This window comes from Phodopus roborovskii, unplaced genomic scaffold (genome assembly GCF_943737965.1).
Source record: "Phodopus roborovskii unplaced genomic scaffold, PHOROB, whole genome shotgun sequence".
Taxonomy (NCBI): Eukaryota; Metazoa; Chordata; class Mammalia; order Rodentia; family Cricetidae; genus Phodopus; species Phodopus roborovskii.
The window spans coordinates 1545378-1566596 of NW_026126448.1; the positions used below are offsets into that span (position 1 = coordinate 1545378).

Genomic DNA, 21219 nt, shown 5'->3' on the forward strand with positions numbered 1-21219 from the left:
ACACCCACAAAAATATACACAAAGACACAATAGTATAAAAACATAGTCAAAAGTGGCATTTTATCTTCTACAATGAAAACACTTCAGCATTTCAACATCATGGCTTTATGCATATTCCCTGTTAAAAACTTTTAAAAATTATTTCTATGTGAGTGTGTGAACACATGCATGTTCTCACACAGCATGCATATGGAGGTTAGAGAACAACCTGAGGGAGTCAAGTTGTCCCTCCTTCTACCAATGTGGGTCTTGGGGATTGAATTCATGTTGTCAAGCTATTACTTGCCTGTTAAATGGAACATCTTGAAGAATCCGGTCACTGCAGAGTGAGAGCAGGCAATTCTTCTGTAACTAAAGGATAAAAAGGAGAGAGAGAGAAAAGAACAAAACAAAACTAAAAAGAACATCTTCTCTTATCTTTTAGCCAAAGACAGTCTTTTAAAGAATATTTTTAAAATTATGTTTAGATGTGTGTGAGGAGAGTGTAAGCATGCTGAGTGCTGGAGACTGAACCCAGGGATCATGAGTGCAAGGCAAACACTCCAACTAAGCTCCAGCTAATTATACAACCAGCTCCAGTTACTGTTTTCAAATCCTGAAAGACACAAAATTTTTGTTCTTGGTTTGAGACAGATCTCTCAATTATGTGACTCTGGCTGTCTAGGAACTTGCTATGTAAACTAGACTGGCCTGGAATTACCAAAGATCAACCTGTGTCTGCCTCCCAAATGCTAAGATTAAAGGCTTGTACCACCACACCTGGTCATAAGTATGTATGTTCTTTAAACTAATTCTTTATAAATGCTATCAAGAATAAATTATTTCAGGAAAACTTTATAGTTTTAAGCAAGGGAATTCAATTCAGTTTTCTATCGGTATATTAAATTATGTTCTTTGAAAACCATTTAACTTTAAAAACATTTATTTTTATTTTGTGAGTGTTTTGCCTGTGTATATTTGTGCCCAGCATGGATGCCTAATGTCTGCAGAGGTTGCGAGTCTCCATGTTGATACTGGTATTAATATTCAGGCCTGTCCTTGGGGCTCGGACAGGATACGCCCTCAGCTGCAGCCACTGAAGAGCACTGCCTGTGCACAACAATCATTTCATTTCCTTTTAAAAGGACCCTGCCCACCTCCCACCCTTCTCCCTCTTTCTTTCTCTCCCTCTGTCTGTTCATCTCTCTCTCCCTCTCTCCTGCTGCTCTTGTCTCTGGGGACTAGTCTCTCTACTTTCCTTTCCCCTTTATAATCCCTTCCCTAATAAAAATAAAAAAATAAAAAAAAAAAACAACCAACCAACCAAACAAACAAACAAAAAACCCTCTGCTTGATTGAACCTTGTTTCATGGAGTCTTTCTCTTGCCTGCTGCTTTTCTTAAATTACAACAACTGGGAACCAAACCTGGGTCCTCTCTAAGAGCATGTCTTGGCCACTAAGTCAATTCTCTTATATGCAGCCCAGGCTAGCCTCTGACTTACTATGTAGCTAAGGATGACTTTGAACTTTTAGTCTTCCTGCTTTTACCTCTGAAGTGCTGGGATTACAGGCAAACAAATGTAAGCCCTACTCCCTGGGAAGGAACTCTGGGCTTTGTATATTCAAGGCAAGCATTCTCTCAACTGAGCTATATTCTTAGGCTCTGGTATTTACACCTCTTAGGATGCTTTCCTAGATTTCAACGGTCCTAACTGCCTCTCTTAAGCTCCCAGCAGTACAGTACTACTTAGCTGAACTGTCTGGGAGAATAAAAAGTAGACTTCAGAGCTTTTAGTGTAAGGCAATATTTCAAAGAGCAGGTTATATTAGAGCCATTATCTTGAAAAATGGTTAGGAAAAGCAGTGGAACTATTATGAAAATAGGTAGGCCACTCTAAGGGCAAGCAGCAGCTTGTGAACAGAGTGCAGGAAGGACAAGCATTAAAGATTGGGAACATGGCACTGGCATGGATTTTCCCAGTTAAGCAGACCAAATATGAAAATCCAAAATCTGAAATAAGCAACTAAGGCCAGATGGTGGTAGTGCATGTCTTTATCCCAGAACTCAGGAGGCAGAGGCAGGTGGATGTCTGTGAATTCAAGGCCAGCCTGATCTACAAAGCTAGTCCCAGGACAGCTAGAACTACACGGAGAAACCCTATCTCAAAAAGAAAAGGAAAGAAAAGAACAGAACAGAAAAGCTCTCTGAGCATTCATTGTAAAGGTATCAAAGGCCTCGGATTTTCAATTTTGACATTAGGGCTCTTAGGCTGACTTTTTTCTTAGTGCTTGCTATGCTGTGCTACATTGTAAGTTTTTCTGCCTCAATTACAGACCTCATCATAGGGAATAAAGAGATACTAAACTCAACTGAACTAATGGCTTAAGTTGATAACAGAGAAGCGTCACCGCATCCATCTGATCAATGGCTTATTCCCTCTGCAAAATATCATAAGCAAACAGAGAAGATGACAATTGTTACATTCTTTAAGTTTTGACCAGCTGGAATTTTGAATTTTATGGCTCTAGCCTCAAATATGCAAGTATTCAAGAACTTTCAATACTGCCATTCACCAAATTTGGCTATCACTGGCCTAGTCCTACACTGTCCTTCCTACATTCTGGTTACAAGAACTTGCCCTTATTGGAATGGCTTATACATTCCCATTTAGGTCCCATTGCTTTTCTTATCCATTTTCAAGATGTGGCTCCATCACCTGCTCTTTGAAGTCTTCCTGCCCCTTATCCATACACTATGTACCTGACAGCACTACTCATTTCCCTCACGTTCCTATGACATTTAGTTCAAACAGCTGAAGAAAATGTTCATAATAGCATCCAGTAGCTGCAATTTTTCCTTCTGTGAGGGGTTTCTTTATTTTGAAAGGTGTCTTACTAGGTTGAGCAGGATGGCCTGTAACTCCTGGGCTCAAGAGATCCTGTAACACAAAAAATAAAAGACCCAGAGACTGATATTGGGGTTCAAGCTGATGATCAGAAAAGGAAGACAGATAGCCACTATCTCTTGCCTCTAGCTCAGGCTGAAAGGCAATCCTGGCTCCACCAACCTCAGACTAAAATCCCAGACTGCTATGCTCTCTTCAAAGAGGCTGGATAATCATGAGACTCAATGTCTTTCTATCCTCAGTGTGGCCTGAGAACGAATGCCAGCTCTGAGACCCTGTTCCTGTCTTAAATAACTTTCACGAGTCCTGGGATCCCAAGTGTTGAGATCATCTTTGTGTGAGCTGTTTCTCTTTAGGACTGGATCAATTTCATGTAGCTCCAACTAACAGAGATCTTTGTACCACTTAATCCTAAATCCTAGGATTAAAGGTGTGTGCCTGTCTTCTATAGCTTGTGGCTGACTCTGCTCTCTGAATCCTCAGGCAAGCTTTAATAAATCATAAATAATATATCACCACAAGATCCTCCTTCCTCAATCTTTCCAGTAGCTGAGTCTATAGGTACACAGGAGCATGTCTATCTAAATATTATGTCTTCTTTTTTTCAGATTATTTTTTGTTTGTTTATTTATTCTTTTTCAAGTCAAGGTTTCTCAGTAGCTTTGGAGCCTGTCCTGGTACTCTGTAGACCAGGCTGGCCTCAAACTCACCAGAGATCCACCTATCTCTGCCTCCTGAGTGCTGAGATTAATGGCATCCGCCACCACCGCCCAGCTAAATGTATTTATATACTATCTATGTGTGTGTACACGTGGACCATGTATATGCAATGCCTGCAGACACTGGAAAAGGACATCAGATTCCCTCTGAAGCTGGAGTTACAGGTGATTGTTGGCTGCTCTGTGGGTGTTGGGAATTCATCTAGGTCCTCTGAAAGAGCAGCAAGTGCTCTGAACCACTGAGCCATCTTCCCAGCGCCATAAACTAAGTAACATTTAAATGTTCTATTTATTTATCTGTGGTATGTGTGGTTTTGATGTGCATGAGCATGTGGGGACCAGAGGTCTACACTGGTAATCTTCCACTATTATTCTTCACCTTATCTTTGAGACAAAGTCTCTTTCTGTGATGGTTAATCTTAATTTAAGGATGGGCCTCTGAGCATCTCTGAGGGGTTATCTTGATTAGATTAATTGAGGTGAGAAGACTCACCCACTGTGGATGGCACTATTCCCTAAACTAGGACCCTGGACTGGACAAAACCACCACCATTTGACTACTGATGCAATGTCTCCAGCCAATCCTCCTGCTCCTGTTGCTGTAGTATTCCCACAACAATGGACTGAAACTATTTTTTAGCACTCTGTTGTATGACTAACCCCAGATTAATTAATTAATTAATTAATTAATTAATTAATATATATATATATATTTGGTACTTCTGATTTTTGTCATTTTACATCGTATTTATACAGATTCTTTTTTTAACTATATGACAGGTTTATTAAGATACAATTCACATAGTATACAATTCATGTTACTGTGGTTTTTTTAGTCAGTTATACTCCTATCACCACAGTTTTAGTACAATTCCTTTTCTTTTCTTTTTTTCTTTTTTTTTTTTTTTTTTTCTTTTTTTTTTTTGTAAGACAAGTGTCCTGTTCCTCTTGCTCCCATATACTGAGTTCTGAATTACAGCAAGGCACCACCATACCCAGTTTTGTTTAGTTCTTGGGATTAAGCCCAGGGATCTGTGTATGCTAGGCAAACATCCTACAAACTAAGCCACATCTCTCCCTTAGTTTTTGGCATATTTTCCTATCTCTAAAAGAAATCCAGCTGAGGATGCAGCTTAGTGACAGAGTATTTGACTAATATTGGCAAGGCCCTGGGTTTGACTCTTAGCACTGAAAAAACAAAACAAAACAAAACAAAACAAAAAAAAAAAAAACAAAAACCCATATCTATTATCTATTACAATCATTTTCCATTTTCCCACCCTTACTTCTTAATCTTTTATTATGAATTTTTTTTCTCAGTTTTCCTTTGCTAATTACACCAATAGGGTCTTGGTTCTGTTTTGTTTTCTCTATGTAGCCCTGGCTGCTCTGGAACTTGCTGTGTAGACCAGGCTATCCTCAGACTTAGGGAGATCACCAACTTCTGTCTCCCAAATGGTAGGATTAATGCACCATCATGCCTGGAACACCAATAAATTTTAATTCTGGGCATGGTGATGCACGCCTAATCTCAGGACTTTGGCAATGGATTTAGGGGGGATCAGGAGTTCAAGAACAGCTTGGGCTACAAAAGCTCCTGCTTTGAAAGAACAAAACAACAAACAAGAAGGCTTGGTTTATTAAATTGAACTGTAAGGAAATAGGAGAAGAAGAATCTAAGAATACTGGAATGGGAATTCACAGGTGCTCACCTGCTGGTGATTAGGAAAATGTTCCATGGCCTTGAGCAGCAAATGGGTCACATCAGCGAGGAGCCGGACAGGCATGCCTAAAGCAAGGTCCTGCTTAGTTAAGTTAAACACACAGGCACTTGCAGCCAGTTGTACAGGCAAATTCATAGGATGGTTTCTCATCCCAGTAACCACAAGCTGAAACAAAACAAAACATTTAGTCCTCTTAATTCACCTCGTAAATACAAATCCTCTTCATATAATAAGGTTACACTATTGTTATAGAATAACTTCAAAGACATGTTTGTATGCAAAGCACCTAAGCCGTTATTATTCTCAATTCCAAAATTTCCCTTCCTTGACAGCGATGCCAGTTAGAATGCAATAAAATCCATCCATCCTCTCTCTGGACTAGATAACTATTCTTCACTTGTCTTCTTTCCCTTCTACAGTTCTCCCCATTCTTCAATTCAGCTGAAAACTTAGATTTGTTTAAAATGTATTATGTACATATGTGTGTATGTGCCTACAGAAACCAGAAGAGGGTGCCAGATCCCTCAGAACTGAAGTTACAGACCATTATTAGCTGCTGTGTGTGGGACATAAAACCCAGAGTTTCTCTGAACAGCAGCAAATGCTCTCAATTAACCACTGAGGCCTCTCTCCAGCCCTGGAAAACCAATCTTTCAATCACACTAAGAAAACTGAAGTAACTTGAAAAGAACTTCAGATTCTGACTAACCCATGTATTCTCATTACCAGAATAACAAAATATAAATGTCACCTTGCCAAACTACAAGTGATCTTTAGCAATCCTCTAAATCCCCTCCATAGCTATGCCAGATCTTTTCCTTGTTTCAGGAAAGGATTACTTCTATATCATTTTTAAAATCCTAGATTGGGAAGATGAGCATATTTTAAAAGCTATTCATTTATAAATAATGAGAAAGGGCACTGTACTTGCCTATAATTCCAGTATTGGGAGGCTGAGGCAGGAAGATTGAAGATATGAGGCCAAACTGGGTGACACAGCAAGATCCTGTCTGAAAAACAAAACTCTACTTATGTAAGTGGGCTTAGTCTTTAATCTCTAAATAAATTAATGAATATGTCAAATCAGGGCTAGAGATCTAGTCCTTTGTGCTCAGTTTTATAGAAACTAAAACTGGAGCTGGGCAACAGTGGTGCACACCTTTAATCCAAGCACTCAGGAAGCCGAGGAAGGCAGATTACTGAGTTTGAAGGTAGCCTGATCTACACAATGAGTTCCAGAACAGCCATGGCTACACAGAGAAACCCTACCTGGGAGCATGGGGGAGATGGTTGGTACAAAACTGGAAGGGGAAAAAAGACCAAGTACCAGCATCTACTGGTTTACATGAGTGACAGGCATTAGGGACAATAATAAAATGTTATAATTCCTACCCAAGCCCATTCAAAAATTTAAGATACCTAGGGTATCAAATCAATTATAGCTCTGCCACTGACTTATTGTTCCTTAATCCCACAGGCCCTCAGTTTCACAATCTATAAAATGGTAGATAAAATCCACCTCTTCAGATTGTACCCACTAAATGAAATATGAAATAAAGTCTTACATTCCTTAAATTTCAAAACTGATTGTGCATAAGAATAATCTGGGGCTAAAATATAGATTCTTGAGGCCCATGTAGCCTTATCAAATCTAAATTTCTTGTGTTCCTACTGCTGGTTATTATTTATGTCTGTGCTAGAGGTCAAACACAAGTTCTCTATCACTAAGCTATACGTTGGATGTAGCAAATATGCTCTTCTAACTACCCTCCATCTCTTTCTTGAGACAAGGTCTCAATTACATAGCCCTGGCCAGCCTAGAACTTGCTCTACAGACCAACTGGCAATGAATCAGAGATCTGCTCACATCTGCCTCAAAAGTGCCAGAGTTATGGCACACACACACACACACACACCTGACTTTAAATCTGTATTAAGACAAGGTATCCTTATTTTTCTTTTTAGTCTTTAAATTTATTTTACTTTCATTTATGTTTAGCCTGTGTGCATGAATGTGCACCACATGCATGCCTGTTGGATTACCTAGAACTAGAGTGATGAATGGCTGTAAGCCACCATATGGGTGCTAGGAATCAAACCTGGGTCTGAGCAACAAGTACTTTTAAGTGCTGAGCCATCTCCCCAGCCCCAAAGCTCTCATGAAGCCTAGGTTGTTCTCAAACCTGCTATGTAGCTCACTTAGGATTGAACTTAAAACCCTTCTACCTCAGCCTCTTGAATGCTAGAGGCTTAATACAACCATATCCAACTGAATATACACATGCCCATGCATGCCTCTGTGTGTGTGAATACTGAGGAATAAGCATTAGGGCCATGCATTTTAGGCAAATGCTCTACCAGTGAGCTATATCCCCCATTCCTTACTTTGTACATCTTTATTTTGAAACAAAGTCTTGCTATGCAGGTCAAATATGAACTTGTAGCCTTCCTGCATCTGCCTCCAGAGCAGCTGGGAATTACAGGCCAAATGTGTGTGTGTGTGTGTGTGTGTGTGTGTGTGTGTGTGTGTGTGTGTCTGTCTGTCTGATTGTCTGTCTGTCTGTCTGTCTATCTTAGGACAGAATCTCTAATCCCAGCATTTAGGAGGCAAAGGACAACCTAGTCTACAAAAGATGGGGATGTAGCTTAGTTGGATGGGGATGTAGCTTAGTTGTGGAACACTTGTCTAATATATGAAAAGCCTTGGATTTAATCCCAGTACAACAGAAAAATGAAAAAGAAATCTTCCTCATCTTTCAAAAACATCTTAATTGGTTAACACCATGGGTCTGTTACAAAAGTACAGGATATTTATAAACAGGATGGAAAAATACTTGGGTATGCATATCCATGTACCTGGAAGTCAGAGGAAGACTTTTAGCAGTCAGTTCTCTCCTTCTACCACGTGGGTTCTGGGGACTGAACTCACATCCTCAGGCTTGGCAGCAAGCTCCTTTAAGTGCTGGGCCATCTCACTGCTCCCCCCAACACTCCTTTTTTTGTGTCATACTAAGGGCCCTATATCCAGGACCACACATGTATGAGACAAGACTCTTAACAGTGGGTTACATACCCATATCTACATTAATAGAACCTTTTGTTTGTTTGAGACAAGGTCTCACTATGTAGACCAGATTGGCCTCAAATTTGAAAAGATCCATCAGCTTCTGCCTCCTGAGTGTTGGGATTAAAGGTATGTGTCACTGTACCTAGTTTAATGAACATTTTTTTTCCTTAGATAGGGTCTCACATAGCAGAGGTTTTCCTCCAACTCACTATGTTCAAGGATGCCCTTGAACTTGATTCTCCTTGTCCCTGTCTCCCAAGTACTAGGACTACAGGCATGTCCCACCATGCCCAGTTTATACAGTGTTAAGATGTTAAAACTTTGGTCGCATGCATCTTAGACAAGACTCTACCAACTGAGCGACATCCCTAGGCCCTACCTTATGGAAATCTTAGTTTGTTTGTTTGTTTTTCAAGACAGGGTTTCTCTGTATTGCTTTGGAGCCTGTTCTGGAACTACCTCTTGTAGACCAGGCTGGACTAGAACTAACAAAGATCCACTTCTCTGCCTCCCAAGTTCTGATATTAAAGGTGTGCGCCACCAACACCTGGCTGGAATCTTTGTTTGGGAGATGACTGTTGTATGTGTGTGAGTGGTATTACACTCATATTTGTGTAGAAACATGGAGACCAGAGAAGGACATTTTGTCATGCTGTGTAACATTCCACCTTGTTAGTTTGAGATAGGGTTTCTGGTGGCCAGCAAGCTCTTTTAATTCTGTTGCCTCCATCTGCCCCTAGCACAGGGGTTACAAGCCTACAAAGCCACACTGGCTTTTTAAAACATGCTATGCTAGGATTTGAACTTGGTTCTTCATGCTTGCCCACTAAATATTCTTTCCCAATGAGCTTTCTAGCCCTACCTTACAGAATCCCAATATTGTATTTCAAAAATGCTTCTGAGTGGGAAATAATACAAGGCTGATATACAATGACGTATACTGAGTCTATTCCTATACTTCCATTTTCATGCAATAAAACGTCACAGGGTTATTGGTCTGAAGTAACTAAACAGCACTGGAAAGCATTTATATTACTTAAAGAAACTACTATAAACTTCAGGAATGATATGGAATTAACTTATTTATATAATAACTGAAACTGGGATCATCGATCCCATTAAAAATAAAAAAGAAATAAAATACAAGTCAAAAATAAATACAAAAACCTACTAGAAAATTTTTATCACCAGTTTCTTGTTCTTACCTTTAAGATTTCTGGCTTTGTTTTTTCCATCACATGAGTCAGGCTAAAAAGATGAAACAAGGCTTCCCGAACAAAAAATGCTCTTTCACTGTACCGCCTTAGTGCTTCTGCAATTTGAGTTTCATTGGCTTCTCCAGACACCTTCGAACAGCCAGAAGATGAAGTGCTTAGAATTCTTTTCACCCTCTACCTTTCTCCATCTTAACATCAGCTGTAAAGATGGCATTCAGCATAACTAAGGTTTGAACACATGGGAACGATGACTTTCTAAGCCCCCACAGCCATCATCTCTAGAGATACATACTAGACTAAGAACCCTGTGATATTTTCTACACAGCACCTAGAATAAATCTCAAGACTTTCCATACTTCATCAAGCCTTGCTGTCTTACTGAGGCTTTTAAGCTGCCTCTTAGGGTAAAGTCTTTCCCTTAAGTCATAATGCTGTCAGGATCACTGGCCTTTCTCCATGATCTTTCAAAAAGCTAAGCTCTAGCTCAAAAGGTCATCAGATACAATGTCCACTCTAAAATTTTCTCTTTGCTTAACTAATGTGCACTTACCTTTCCTAAAGTCAATCCCATCTTTAGAAAAAGCCTTCCTGACACACCAATCTAAGTCAGGTTTTCCCCAAATTTCTTTTTCTTAGTTATCATACTCCTCCCACTTTACTGACCCATTTACCACTACGTGTTTATCAACAGTGACTAGCATAATGCATGACTCAGAAGGAACTTATTATGTATTCATCAAATAAACCTGTTGATTTCCCCAGACTGATCAAGCTTCATAAGAAGAATTACTCAAAACTGATTCTAACTTAACTTACACAGGTTAATATACTTAGGTTAATCTGTGGTTCAGGGAGTACTGTGAAACCAAACACAGTTAATAAGAAGTGACACTATAAAGTAATCAAACTAGCAAGGGAAAAAATGATTGCCAGACATGGTGGTGCATGCTTTTGATCCTGGCAAACTTGGGAGGCAGAGGCAGGTGGATCTCTGTGAGGAGTTCTAGGCTAGCCTGATCTACAAAGCAAGTTCCAGGACAGACTCCACCCTATCTTAAAAAACAAAAAACAAACAAACAAAAAAGATTAAGTTACAGGGCTAGTGAGATGGCTCAGTGGTGCAGGTGCTTGCAATGCAAGCCTGGTGACCTGAGCTGGATCCCTGAAACCCAAGCACACACACATGTATCATGCATGTACAGACACATATAATGACTATTACATCATACTGATCTCCAATGAATAATGAGATCTAGGTACTGTACAATCCCAGTGAATTAATAATCTGATACTGAACATGTTACAGGAAGACTAACATGCACAGCCCAGTCAAAGAGTACAAGGGTCTTACCAAAGAGATCAAACCTTAATTTAACTAAACTCCAAACCCAGCTAGTAATTTTCAGAAAATATAGGAATGGTGGTTCAAAACTGAATCACAATTTAGGAGGTTGAGGCAGGAGAATTATTAAGTTCAAGGCCAGCCTGAAATACAAGGTAAGTACCGGGTCAGTCAGCATGAGATACAGAAAGACCCTATCCCAACTCCTAATCCTACAAAAAAGATAGAAAGAAACATGGACCATGAACATGTGTAGCCAAATTTCTAAATTCTACTCTGAAGAAAACTCTAAAAGTAAAAAAAACTGTTTTTTGTTTCCAGTAAACCAGTTTCGTTTTTGACAGTCTCACTATGTACTACCCTTGGCTGGCCAAGAACTCTGTGTAGACAGGCTGGCTGTGAACACAGTTATCCACGTGTCTCTGCCTTCCGAGTGTTGGGATTAAAGGCATGCACCACCAAGCTGGACCAGTAGACACATTTAAAGGAAAAGAAAGGAAGAAAGGGCCTATGAGATAATGGGTAAAGGCGCCTGCCATCAAGCATGAAAACCTGAATTTAGTTCCTGGGACCCACACAGAAGAACCTCCTGCTAGTTGTCCTATGACCACCACACATATACTATGACACATATACATAAATGTAATTGTTTTTGGGAGGGGGGTTGATTTTGTTTTATTTTTTGAGACAGGGTTTCTCTGTGGTTTTGGAGGCTGTCCTAGAACCAGCTCTTGTAGACTAGACTGGTCTTGAACTCACAGAGATTCCCCCTGCTTCTGCCTCCAGAGTGTGGAGATTAAAGGCGTGGGCCATCACTGCCTGGCTAAAATGTAATCATTTTTTAACTTTAAAAAAAGAGAGGAAGGAAGAAAAGAGAGGGTTGCTGGATGTGGTATATGCCTTTAATCCTACTAATTAAGTGACAGAGGCAGAAGAATATCTTGAGTTCAAGGTCAACCTGATCTACACAGTGATACCTTGACTCAAAAACAATAAAAGGAGTGCAGGAAAATGACCATAAGATTACATGCCTTTAAGTCCAGAATGTGGGAGGTAAGTGGATCTCTGTGAGTCTAAGACCAGGCATGGTACATAGTGAAATCCTGTCTCAACCTGGGTTTGACTCCCAGCACCATACATACAGTTTAAAAATCTAAAAATTAAAAATGAAAAGGAAGAGGAGGAGGAACCTATAAACTACAAGATGCTGTGAAGACACTCCAGGGATGGAATGCTGCCTCAGCGGTTAAAAGAGCATATTGTGCTGGGTGTGGTGGCACACACCTTTGATTACAGCACTCAGGAGGCAAAGGCAGGCCTCTGTGAGTTCAAGGACAGCCTGGTCTACAAAATGAGTTCCAGGACAGCTAGGACTGTTACACAGAGAAACAATGATGTTCTAATGACCCTTTGTTTTGAGTCAGGTCCTTGCCACATAGCCTAGGCTGGCCTCAAACCCTCCTGTCTCAGTCTCTTATGCTACCTATGATTCATACACATGAAACAGCATGCCTCACTTAGTTTTAAGACTATTTTAAAATTTACTTATGTTTATGATTTTGTCTGCATGTATGTCTGTTTACTACATGTGTCTCTAATGCCTGTGAATGCTTGATGACACCAGATCCTCTGGGACTAGTTACAGATGATTGTGGGTGTGCTGGGGGTTGAACCAAGGCCAGGTCCTCTGGAAGTACAGCCAGTGCTTTTAAATGCTGAGTCATCTATCTCTCCAGCCCAAATATTTTAAAACATTAGTATTGTATCATTACTATTAATATTATTGGAGACAGGGCCTCACTAAATAGTCCCAGTTGGCCTGGAATTCTGTATGTATACCAGGCTGGCCTCAAATTCAGAAATCTGTCTGCCTCTGCATCCAGAGTAAGATTAGAGGTAAACACTCTACCAAATCAACTCCATCCCCAGACCCCACTAGACTTTTTGAGACAGGATCTTTCCTTGCAGCCCTTGATGCCTGGAACACATAGAAATCCACCTTCCTCTGCCTCCATGAGTGTTTGGATTAAAAGCTTTCACTACACTTGGCCCCACTGGACTTTCATTTGGTACTATTATCCTAATACAAGCCTTTCTACTATACAATGATTTCCCATGCCTTGTTTCATATATTAGACATTTATCCTAATGAAGTGTTGTGGAACTAAAAAGTTGACCAGTCAAATAAAATACATTTTTAAGAGCTAACCTTCAAGTGTCCTTTGCCTGTGAGGAATTCAGAATAACCAGCATCTGTGGCCAGCAAACCCACGAACTGCATGCTGGGTCGCTGCTGTATAAAGGCTTCAACAGCTTTATCTGTCACATGTTTTCTCCCTGAAACATCCAGGGAGACAAGACTGGGCAAGATGTCCTTTTGCTCTAGTAACCGTAGGGCTATGTCTGATGTAAACTGTTTATCATCTGAGATATCAAGATGGTTTAGATGTTTCAGTTCCCGAACAACATCCAGGATCTGGGTAGTAGTCATTTTTAAACATTTCAAATGGTGCATGGTGAGAGACTTCAGTCGGTCTTTGCAGGCCAGCAGAGCAGTGATATCTGTGATTGAGGTGTTAGAAATATCCAGGCTCTCCAGTCTAGGCAATGAAGCAACTTCAGCCAGATCTTCATTGTAAAAGAGCACATTAGTGATGCTCAGAGCTCGAAGACCAGAAAGCCGGCTGAAACACCGCTCATAAGGATCCTCGAGGGACAGAGTTAATGAATTTAGTACCAAGCACTGAAGATTTTGCTGGATCCACTTATTACTGCCAAGGCCACTTATGATATCTGTGATAGTGATGTCAGCATTCACACCTGTGGCATCAAGTTCTACTAACTTATGGTGGCAGAAGGCTTTCCGGAAAGCAACAGCAGAAATCTTTGCTTTGCGAATGCAAGCTCGCTTTAGGCGCATCTGGTTACCCCTGAATATCCCCACAGTTGCATCATTCAGCAAACCTAGGGAAAAATAAACAGTATTTTAACTTCAACAACAACAACAAAAAAAAAAAAAACCCAAAAACCACAATTTAACTTCAAAAACCAAAACATTTGTTTCTCTTCACCCTAGGAGGCACACAGGCACTTGTACTTTCCAGCACTTTCTTACAATTAGATAGGACCACAAGCTAGATATAGTCAAGGAGCTGCAGGCTTAAGCACCTGAGAGTCAACTGTGAGTCCCCACACTCTCTTCTCCTTCTGTGACAAAGGAGAAGGCTTCAAGTTCTGGAGATGTAGTGTTATGGGGGCTGGGTCTCTATCAATCTGGATACTAAAGTGACCAAGGGAGAGAATTTTCAATGGACTCTGCAGAGTTTACATATGAGTGAGGTTTAAATTTTACACTACTATATTCTTATCAATATATTTCTTACATTTATAAAAATAAACACAATATATTTAGTAGACATAATGGCTAGAATTCATTATTAAACCTTTTGCCAGAGCTGGGTATGATGGCACACACCTTTAATCACAGCACTCAGGAGGTAGGGGCAGGCAGATCTCTGTGACTTTGAGGCTAGCCTTATCTACACAGTCAGCACTACACAGAGAGACCTTGTCTCAAAACAAACAAAAAAGCCCACTAGCCAGATTTGAAACCTTTTTATTTTGGGTTATTTATTTATTTATTTATTTATTTATTTATTTATAGACAGGTTTCTCTGTTTAACAGCCCTGTCTGTCCTAGAACTTGTTTTGTAGACCAGGCTCGCCTCAAACTCAAAGAGATCTACCTGTCTCTACCTCCCCAGCGCTGGGATTAATGGCGTTCTCCACCACTGCTGGGCCCTACATTTATTTATTTACTTATCTATTCCTTATTTATTTCTTATCTATTGCGTGTATGTACCACCATACCCTGCTCGGCTCAGTTTTTAGATTTTTAAAAATTGCATTTATTTATTCATGTGTATGCAAATGTCTGCTCATGGCATGTAATGAGTGTGGAGGTTAGAGGACAACTTTGTGGAGTTAGTTCTTTATTTTCACAAGAATCCCTAGAACAGAACTCAGATCTAAGACTTGGTGGTAATGCTATCCAGTAAGCCATAATACCAGCTTCTGGTATATTTTTGTTGTGGTAGAATATTATTTTAAGGTGTGTGACTTTTGTTTATGCTGGATTTGTTTATCTCTGTGAAGCTGTGTTGCGGTGCCTGTCTAAAATACCTGATGGTCTAATAAAGAGTTGACTGGCCAATATAGAGGCAGGAGCAAGGACAGGCAGGGCTGGCTGGCAGGCAGAAAAGTATAGAGGAGCAACGAGAAGAAGAGGGAGCAACAGGAGAACAAGGAGAACATCAGGGGCCAGCCACCCACAGAGTAAGAAGAAAGAAAAGGTATACAGGAAGAGAGAAAGATAAAAGCCCAGAGGGAAAAGGTAGAGGGGTTAATTAACTAAGAAAAGCTGAAGCCAGGTGTTGGTGCATGCCTTTTAACCCCAGGTAGATCTCTGTGAGTTCGAGGCCAGCCTGGTCTACAGAGATAGTTCCAGGACAGGCTCTAAAGCAATACAGAGAAAGCCTGTCTCGAAAAAACAAAAGAAAGAAAGAAAAAAGAAAAGAGGAAAGAAAGAAAGAAAGAAAGAAAGAAAGAAAGAAAGAAAGAAAGAAGAAAAGCTGGCTAGAAACAAGCCAAGCTAACACTGGGCATACATAACTAAGAGTAGGCCTCCATGTGTGATTACTTGGGAGCTGGATCGTAGGGGCCCCAAAAAAGTACAAGAATAAAACATAGCACAATATTTTGTTGTTGTTTTTGAAACAAAGTCTTACCCTGTGTCTCTGAATAGCCTCAAACTTGTAGCCAGTGCTTGAAACCTTATTGAAAAGACACACACTTGTGATCCCAGCACTGGAGAGACTGAGGCAAGAAGATCATTGTGGGTTCACTACTTAGTTAAACCTTTAAGCACACACACCACAAAACTTAAAAGTAAAAAAGGGTTGGGTTTTTTTGCCTTAAGAAAGAGGGAAAAAACACACAAGCAAACCAAGAAATTATAGGCCAAATGCAAAGTAGAAGTCTCCTAGAAATGACCAATCATGCTAGGCAATGGTACATGCCTTTAATTCCAGCATGAAGGTGGGGGGGGGGGGGTCTCGGAGTTTGAGGCCAGCCTGATCTATAGAACTACTTCTAGGACAGCCAGAGCTACAGAGAAACCCTGCCTTGGGAAAAAAAAATACAAAAACAAAACAAAAAGACACCTTGGAGCCATATCTCAAAAATATTACATACCAGCTGGGTGCTAGTGGTGCGTGCCTTTAATCCCAACACTCAGGAGACAGAGGCAGGTGGATTTTGTAAATTAGAGGCCAGCCTAGTCTACAAGAGCTAGCTCCAGGATAGCTAGGGCTATACAGAGAAACTCTGTCACAAAAAATAAATAAAATAAAAATAAAAAAATACATACCAAACAATACCTACTAAGAAAGAAGTGCCATACCTATAATATGTACTCTAAGAACAGTCTGTGGCTGCAAGCATTTGGGGCAAGATAAATACTATGAGATTAAAAGAACTTTCATGGTCACATCAGCTAGTCCATACTAATGATGCTGCTGTTCAAGCTGCCACACAGCCATTATCAAATCAGAACTAAGGCATTTTTCTCTGAGAGCTGTTGCTAAGTGATGAAACACTTATCCATCATGTTCAACGCTTAATCATTGTTAGACATTTAAAAATCTTCATGACAGTTGTCACACTGAACAAAAACTGAGTCAATCAAGCACAGGGACCAAGTCTGGACACCTAGAGTTGCAATAATACAACCCTTTCTCAACAATGCATCTTGCAACCCACTGGCAACCTGGGAATCCTACACACATCTGCACTGGGCTGCACATAAGCCTGCTTTAACAATGAAAACAAGTTACTCTTCTTAGCAATCCCCTTAATAACCAGCTCCACCTTCCACTAAACTCATAAAGTAAAGGCCCAAACAGTAACCAAGGCCCTTCAGTACTCTCCCAATCAGGTGGTCCTCTGTCTCTCTTGGTAGTGACTTTCGTTTTGCTATAATGAATCTTACTTTTTGTGTGTATATCTTTTCCAAGTTATGTGGACAAGCTACCACAAACTAGAAAAAAAAAAATACACTAAGGCAAGAGATTAAGAGCACTTGCTCTTGCAGAGGACCTGAGTTCAATACCCAGGACACACATGGTGGTTCACAACTATCTCTAAGGCCAGTTTCTAGGAAGCCCACATTCTCCTCTGGCCTCTGAAGGTTACAGGCACACAAGTTATGTACAGTAACAGCAAAGCTGGGGGATGGGGGAACAGTAGCAGCGCTTGCCTTTAACCCCAGCACTTGGGAGGCAGAGGCAGGCAAATCTCTGAGTTCAAGATTAGCCTGGTCTACAGAGTAAGTTCCAGAACAGCCAGGCCTATATAGAGAAATCCTGTCTCCAAAACCCCAAAAACAAATTTAAAAATCCCAGCAACAGAAAAGAAATAAAGCACACTTTTTTTTTTTTTTTTTTTTTTTTTTGAGATAGGTTTTCATGTAGTGCAGACTGAACTCAAACTCACTCTGTAGGTAAGGATGACCTTGAATTCCTGATTCTCTTGCCCCAGCCTCCCAAAGGCTGGTATTACAGGCATGTGCCAACACACCTAGCTTTTGTTTATGTATTTATTCTGGAGTGTATGTGCACCACACACTGTCACATGGGGAGTACAGAAGACAACTGGTGCCAGTCTCACCATGCTGCTCTGTAGAGCTGAATTCAACTTTGGTTGGCAGCAGGTCCCTTTACCCACTAAGCTATCTCATGGGCCATCACACATGGCTTTTTTTGTTTTGTTTTTGAGACAGAGTTTCTCTGTGTGGCTTTGTAGACCAGGCTGTCCACAAACTCACAGAGATCAGCCTGTCTCTGCCTCCCAAGTGCTGGAAACTAAAGGTGTGTGCCACCACTGCCCAGCTCACACGTAGTTTTTTAAAACAAACTTTTAACGCCAGGCATTGGTGGCGCAAGCCTTTAGTCCCAGCATTAGGAAGGCAGAGGCAGATGGACTCTCTGAGTTTGAGGCCAGCCTGGTCTACAGAGCTAGTTCCAGGACAGGCTCCAAAGCAATATCGAGAAACCCTGTCTCTTACTTTAAATATATATATACTACTTATTCTAGTTCCTGTGTTGCAACTTAGGCAATCCAGTGAAAGCAAATATAGACATTTCCTTTTCTAAATTATACCCAATAATTTAATTATAGCTCCATTTCCCTTGTTCTTTGGAAAGCATAATCTGCATTCACACCTAACAACATTTTTCTTTCTTTTTTTTTTTTTTACAGTTAATATGGGTAGGGGTGGGAAAGTATGGGCTAAGGCCAGAAGAGGTTTTCAAGTGCCCTCTTCTACTATTCTTAAATCTTCTTTCTATGAGACTGGGTCTCTTATTGAACCTGGACCTAATGATTCATTCCTCCTTTCCTTTCCTTTCCTTTTTTTCCCCTCCCTTTCTTTCCAGTCAGGCAACAGTGATCTTTTTGTCTTTATCCTTTACCAATCTTGAGTTCAAGGCCAGCCTGGTCTATAGAGTAAGTTCCAGGACAGCCAAGACTACACAGAGAAACCCTGTCTTGAAAAACAAAAACAAAAACAAAAAAACAAAAAACAAAAAACAAACAAACAAAAAAAAAAAACAGAAAAGAGTCAAAAGCAGAAACCAGTTTTTTCTCTAATAGTATGATTCTCCCACTGTCAAGAGAAGATGTAAGGTACTTCTATACCTGCTGACTTCTATGTAGAAATACTGTAGTTTGAGAAGTTCCTTGTGACCTAAGAATCCCTTGTTAGGTCTTGGAGAGATGGCTTGGTGATTAAGAGCATTTGCTATTCCCATAGAGGGCCAGTGTTCAGATTCCAGTGTCCACATAATGGTTCACAACCAAGGCTAACTCCAATTCCAAGGGGTCTGACACTATCTTCTGATCTCCACTGGCACCAGAAATGAATGTACATGGTACATATACATACATGCAGGCAAAACACTCATCCACATAAAATAAATAAACTTAAATTATATATATGTGTGCGTGTGTTTTAAGTTGCTTCTTAAATCAAAAAAGAAAAATAATGGTTTGCCTAGATTGGAAAGGGGAAAAAGAAATCATTAAATCTGAGGCAAAAACAGGTAAAAATAACTGAATTCCTTTTCCTAGAATCTGGTTCATCTGACTTTTTCTACTATTTCTAAGAAAATAATTAAATGAGCCATGGTAGTAATTTAAAATCCAATGCCAATTAAGAACACACAATTTGTCTCTTCCATTTTTCATCATTTACCATGAAATGCCATGGTCTGAAGCAGTCGATCAGCTACCTCCTGTGGAAATACGCCAGGTTCCTGCAGACACAGTGTTCCATCTTGTCTTGCTGAACAGAACTTCTCAAGGTTAGTGGTCAGGAAACTCAAGCAGATGTCAAGTAAGGAATAGGGAGATGCTTCCTCCTTGGAACACAGGAAGGAACATAAAAGGAACACACACAAAAATAAACAAATTAGTTTCTAAAAAAAGCAGAGAATAAAACACTTATTTACTCATTCAATAAGTATTTACTACCTATGCGACAGACAATGAATACTGTGACAGCAATAGATACCATGTAAGGCAGTGGGATACAATCTCTAACGTGCATTTCAGAAGCAAGAGAACACAAGTCCTGAACCCAATCTCCACACAGTCCCTTAAGTACTACAAGGGGGAATACACTGGGTATGTGTAAACACACAGCAGGTTCTAACCAGTCAGAGGCAGACAGGAGAGGCCTCAAGGAAGAGCAGATCAGTCTTCTTAAGTCATCACTGTGATACCCTAATCAGGTCTTTATAGGCTCTCACACTAAAGACAGCATTCTTTTTTCTTTTGAGACAGGGTCTCCCTGTGTACCCACCTCTGGCTGGATTGGAACTCATTATGTAGACCAGGATGGCCTGGAAATCACAGAGGTCCACCTGCTTCTTCTACCTCTGGAGTACTAAGGCTAAAGATGAGCACAGCCACAAAGACAACATTCTTTAACTGTTGACTTTCATATCTGAATCCTTCTGTGTTGGCTAGTCTTATATCCACTTGACAAACAAATCATAGTTATCTGAATGGACAGAACCTCAATAAAAGTGGGAAAGATTTATTTTAGCTCACAGTTCCAGATTTCAGTACATTTACACATATACATGTCTACATGGGTACATCATAGAAGGTCAATCAAGATGTCAGGAACTTAAAACAACTGCTCACATTACAACTACAATCAACAGCAGAGATGAGTCATACACATTTGGTGCTCAATTACTCTTCTTCATCCTTACACAGCTTAGGACACAAAGCCAGACAACTGTGCCACCCACTTTTAGGCTGAGTGTTCCCATATCTATGAAGGCAAGACAGTCCCCCAAAGACAAGCCCACAGGCCAACCTGAAATGACAATCTGTCATTGAAATTCTTGCCTGGTGATTTTAGATTGTGTCAAGCTGACAAATAAATTAACACATCTTCCTGTTCCATCAAATAAGGTCTGTTTGTTTGTTTTTTCTAGACAGAGTTTCAATTTTTGTAGACTAGGCTGGTCTTGAACTCATATAGATTTGCCTGCGTCTATACCTGTGTAGGCAGGTATATGGGTATATGGGTAAATGGGAGCACATGCAAAGTGCACACACAGAGGTCAGGACATCTGTCTTAGTCACTGTCTTACTGCTGTGAAGAGATGACCAAAGCAACTCTTCTAAAAGAAAGCATTTAATTGGGTCTTGCTTACAGTTTCAGAGGTTTAGTTCATTATCATCATTATGGTAAGAAGTATGGCGGCACACAGGAAGACATGGTGCTGGAGAAGGAGCTGAGAATTCTATACCCTGATACATAGGCAGACACACACACACAGTGCCTGGCATGGGCTTTTGAAACCTCAAATGACACACTTCCTCCAATGACCCTTCTAATTCTTCTAAGAGTTGGTTCTCTCTTTCTACACATGGGTCCCAAGGACTGAACACAGATCAGGCTTTGTTCCTTTATACGCTAAGCTATTTTGACAGTCTTTGTTTTGTTTGAGATAAGGTTTCACTCTGAAGTTCAAGTTGTCCTTAATTCATAACATCTGCCTCAGCCTCCAAGAAATAACAATCCTGATGTTGAGGTACCCTGCCTGGCTTAATTTTGTTATTATTGTTTGTAGTGCTGGGGATCAAACCCAGGGCTTTTTTATGCTAAGTAAACTATCACTAAGCTACA

The 21219-nt window shown here is 40.3% G+C and overlaps 1 protein-coding gene across 1 annotated transcript in view; it reads right to left on the bottom strand.

Moving 5' to 3' along the window:
• Window positions 1-21219, bottom strand: part of Zyg11b (zyg-11 family member B, cell cycle regulator) — a 43400-nt gene that overhangs the window by 12346 nt on the left and 9835 nt on the right. The window contains exons 2-6 of the mRNA XM_051188411.1: window positions 19267-19432; window positions 13165-13919; window positions 9602-9742; window positions 5318-5494; window positions 287-351 (exon numbers count right to left, since the gene is read on the bottom strand). Coding sequence (XP_051044368.1) covers window positions 287-351; window positions 5318-5494; window positions 9602-9742; window positions 13165-13919; window positions 19267-19432 — 1304 coding nt within the window. The remainder of the gene's footprint in view (window positions 1-286; window positions 352-5317; window positions 5495-9601; window positions 9743-13164; window positions 13920-19266; window positions 19433-21219) is intronic.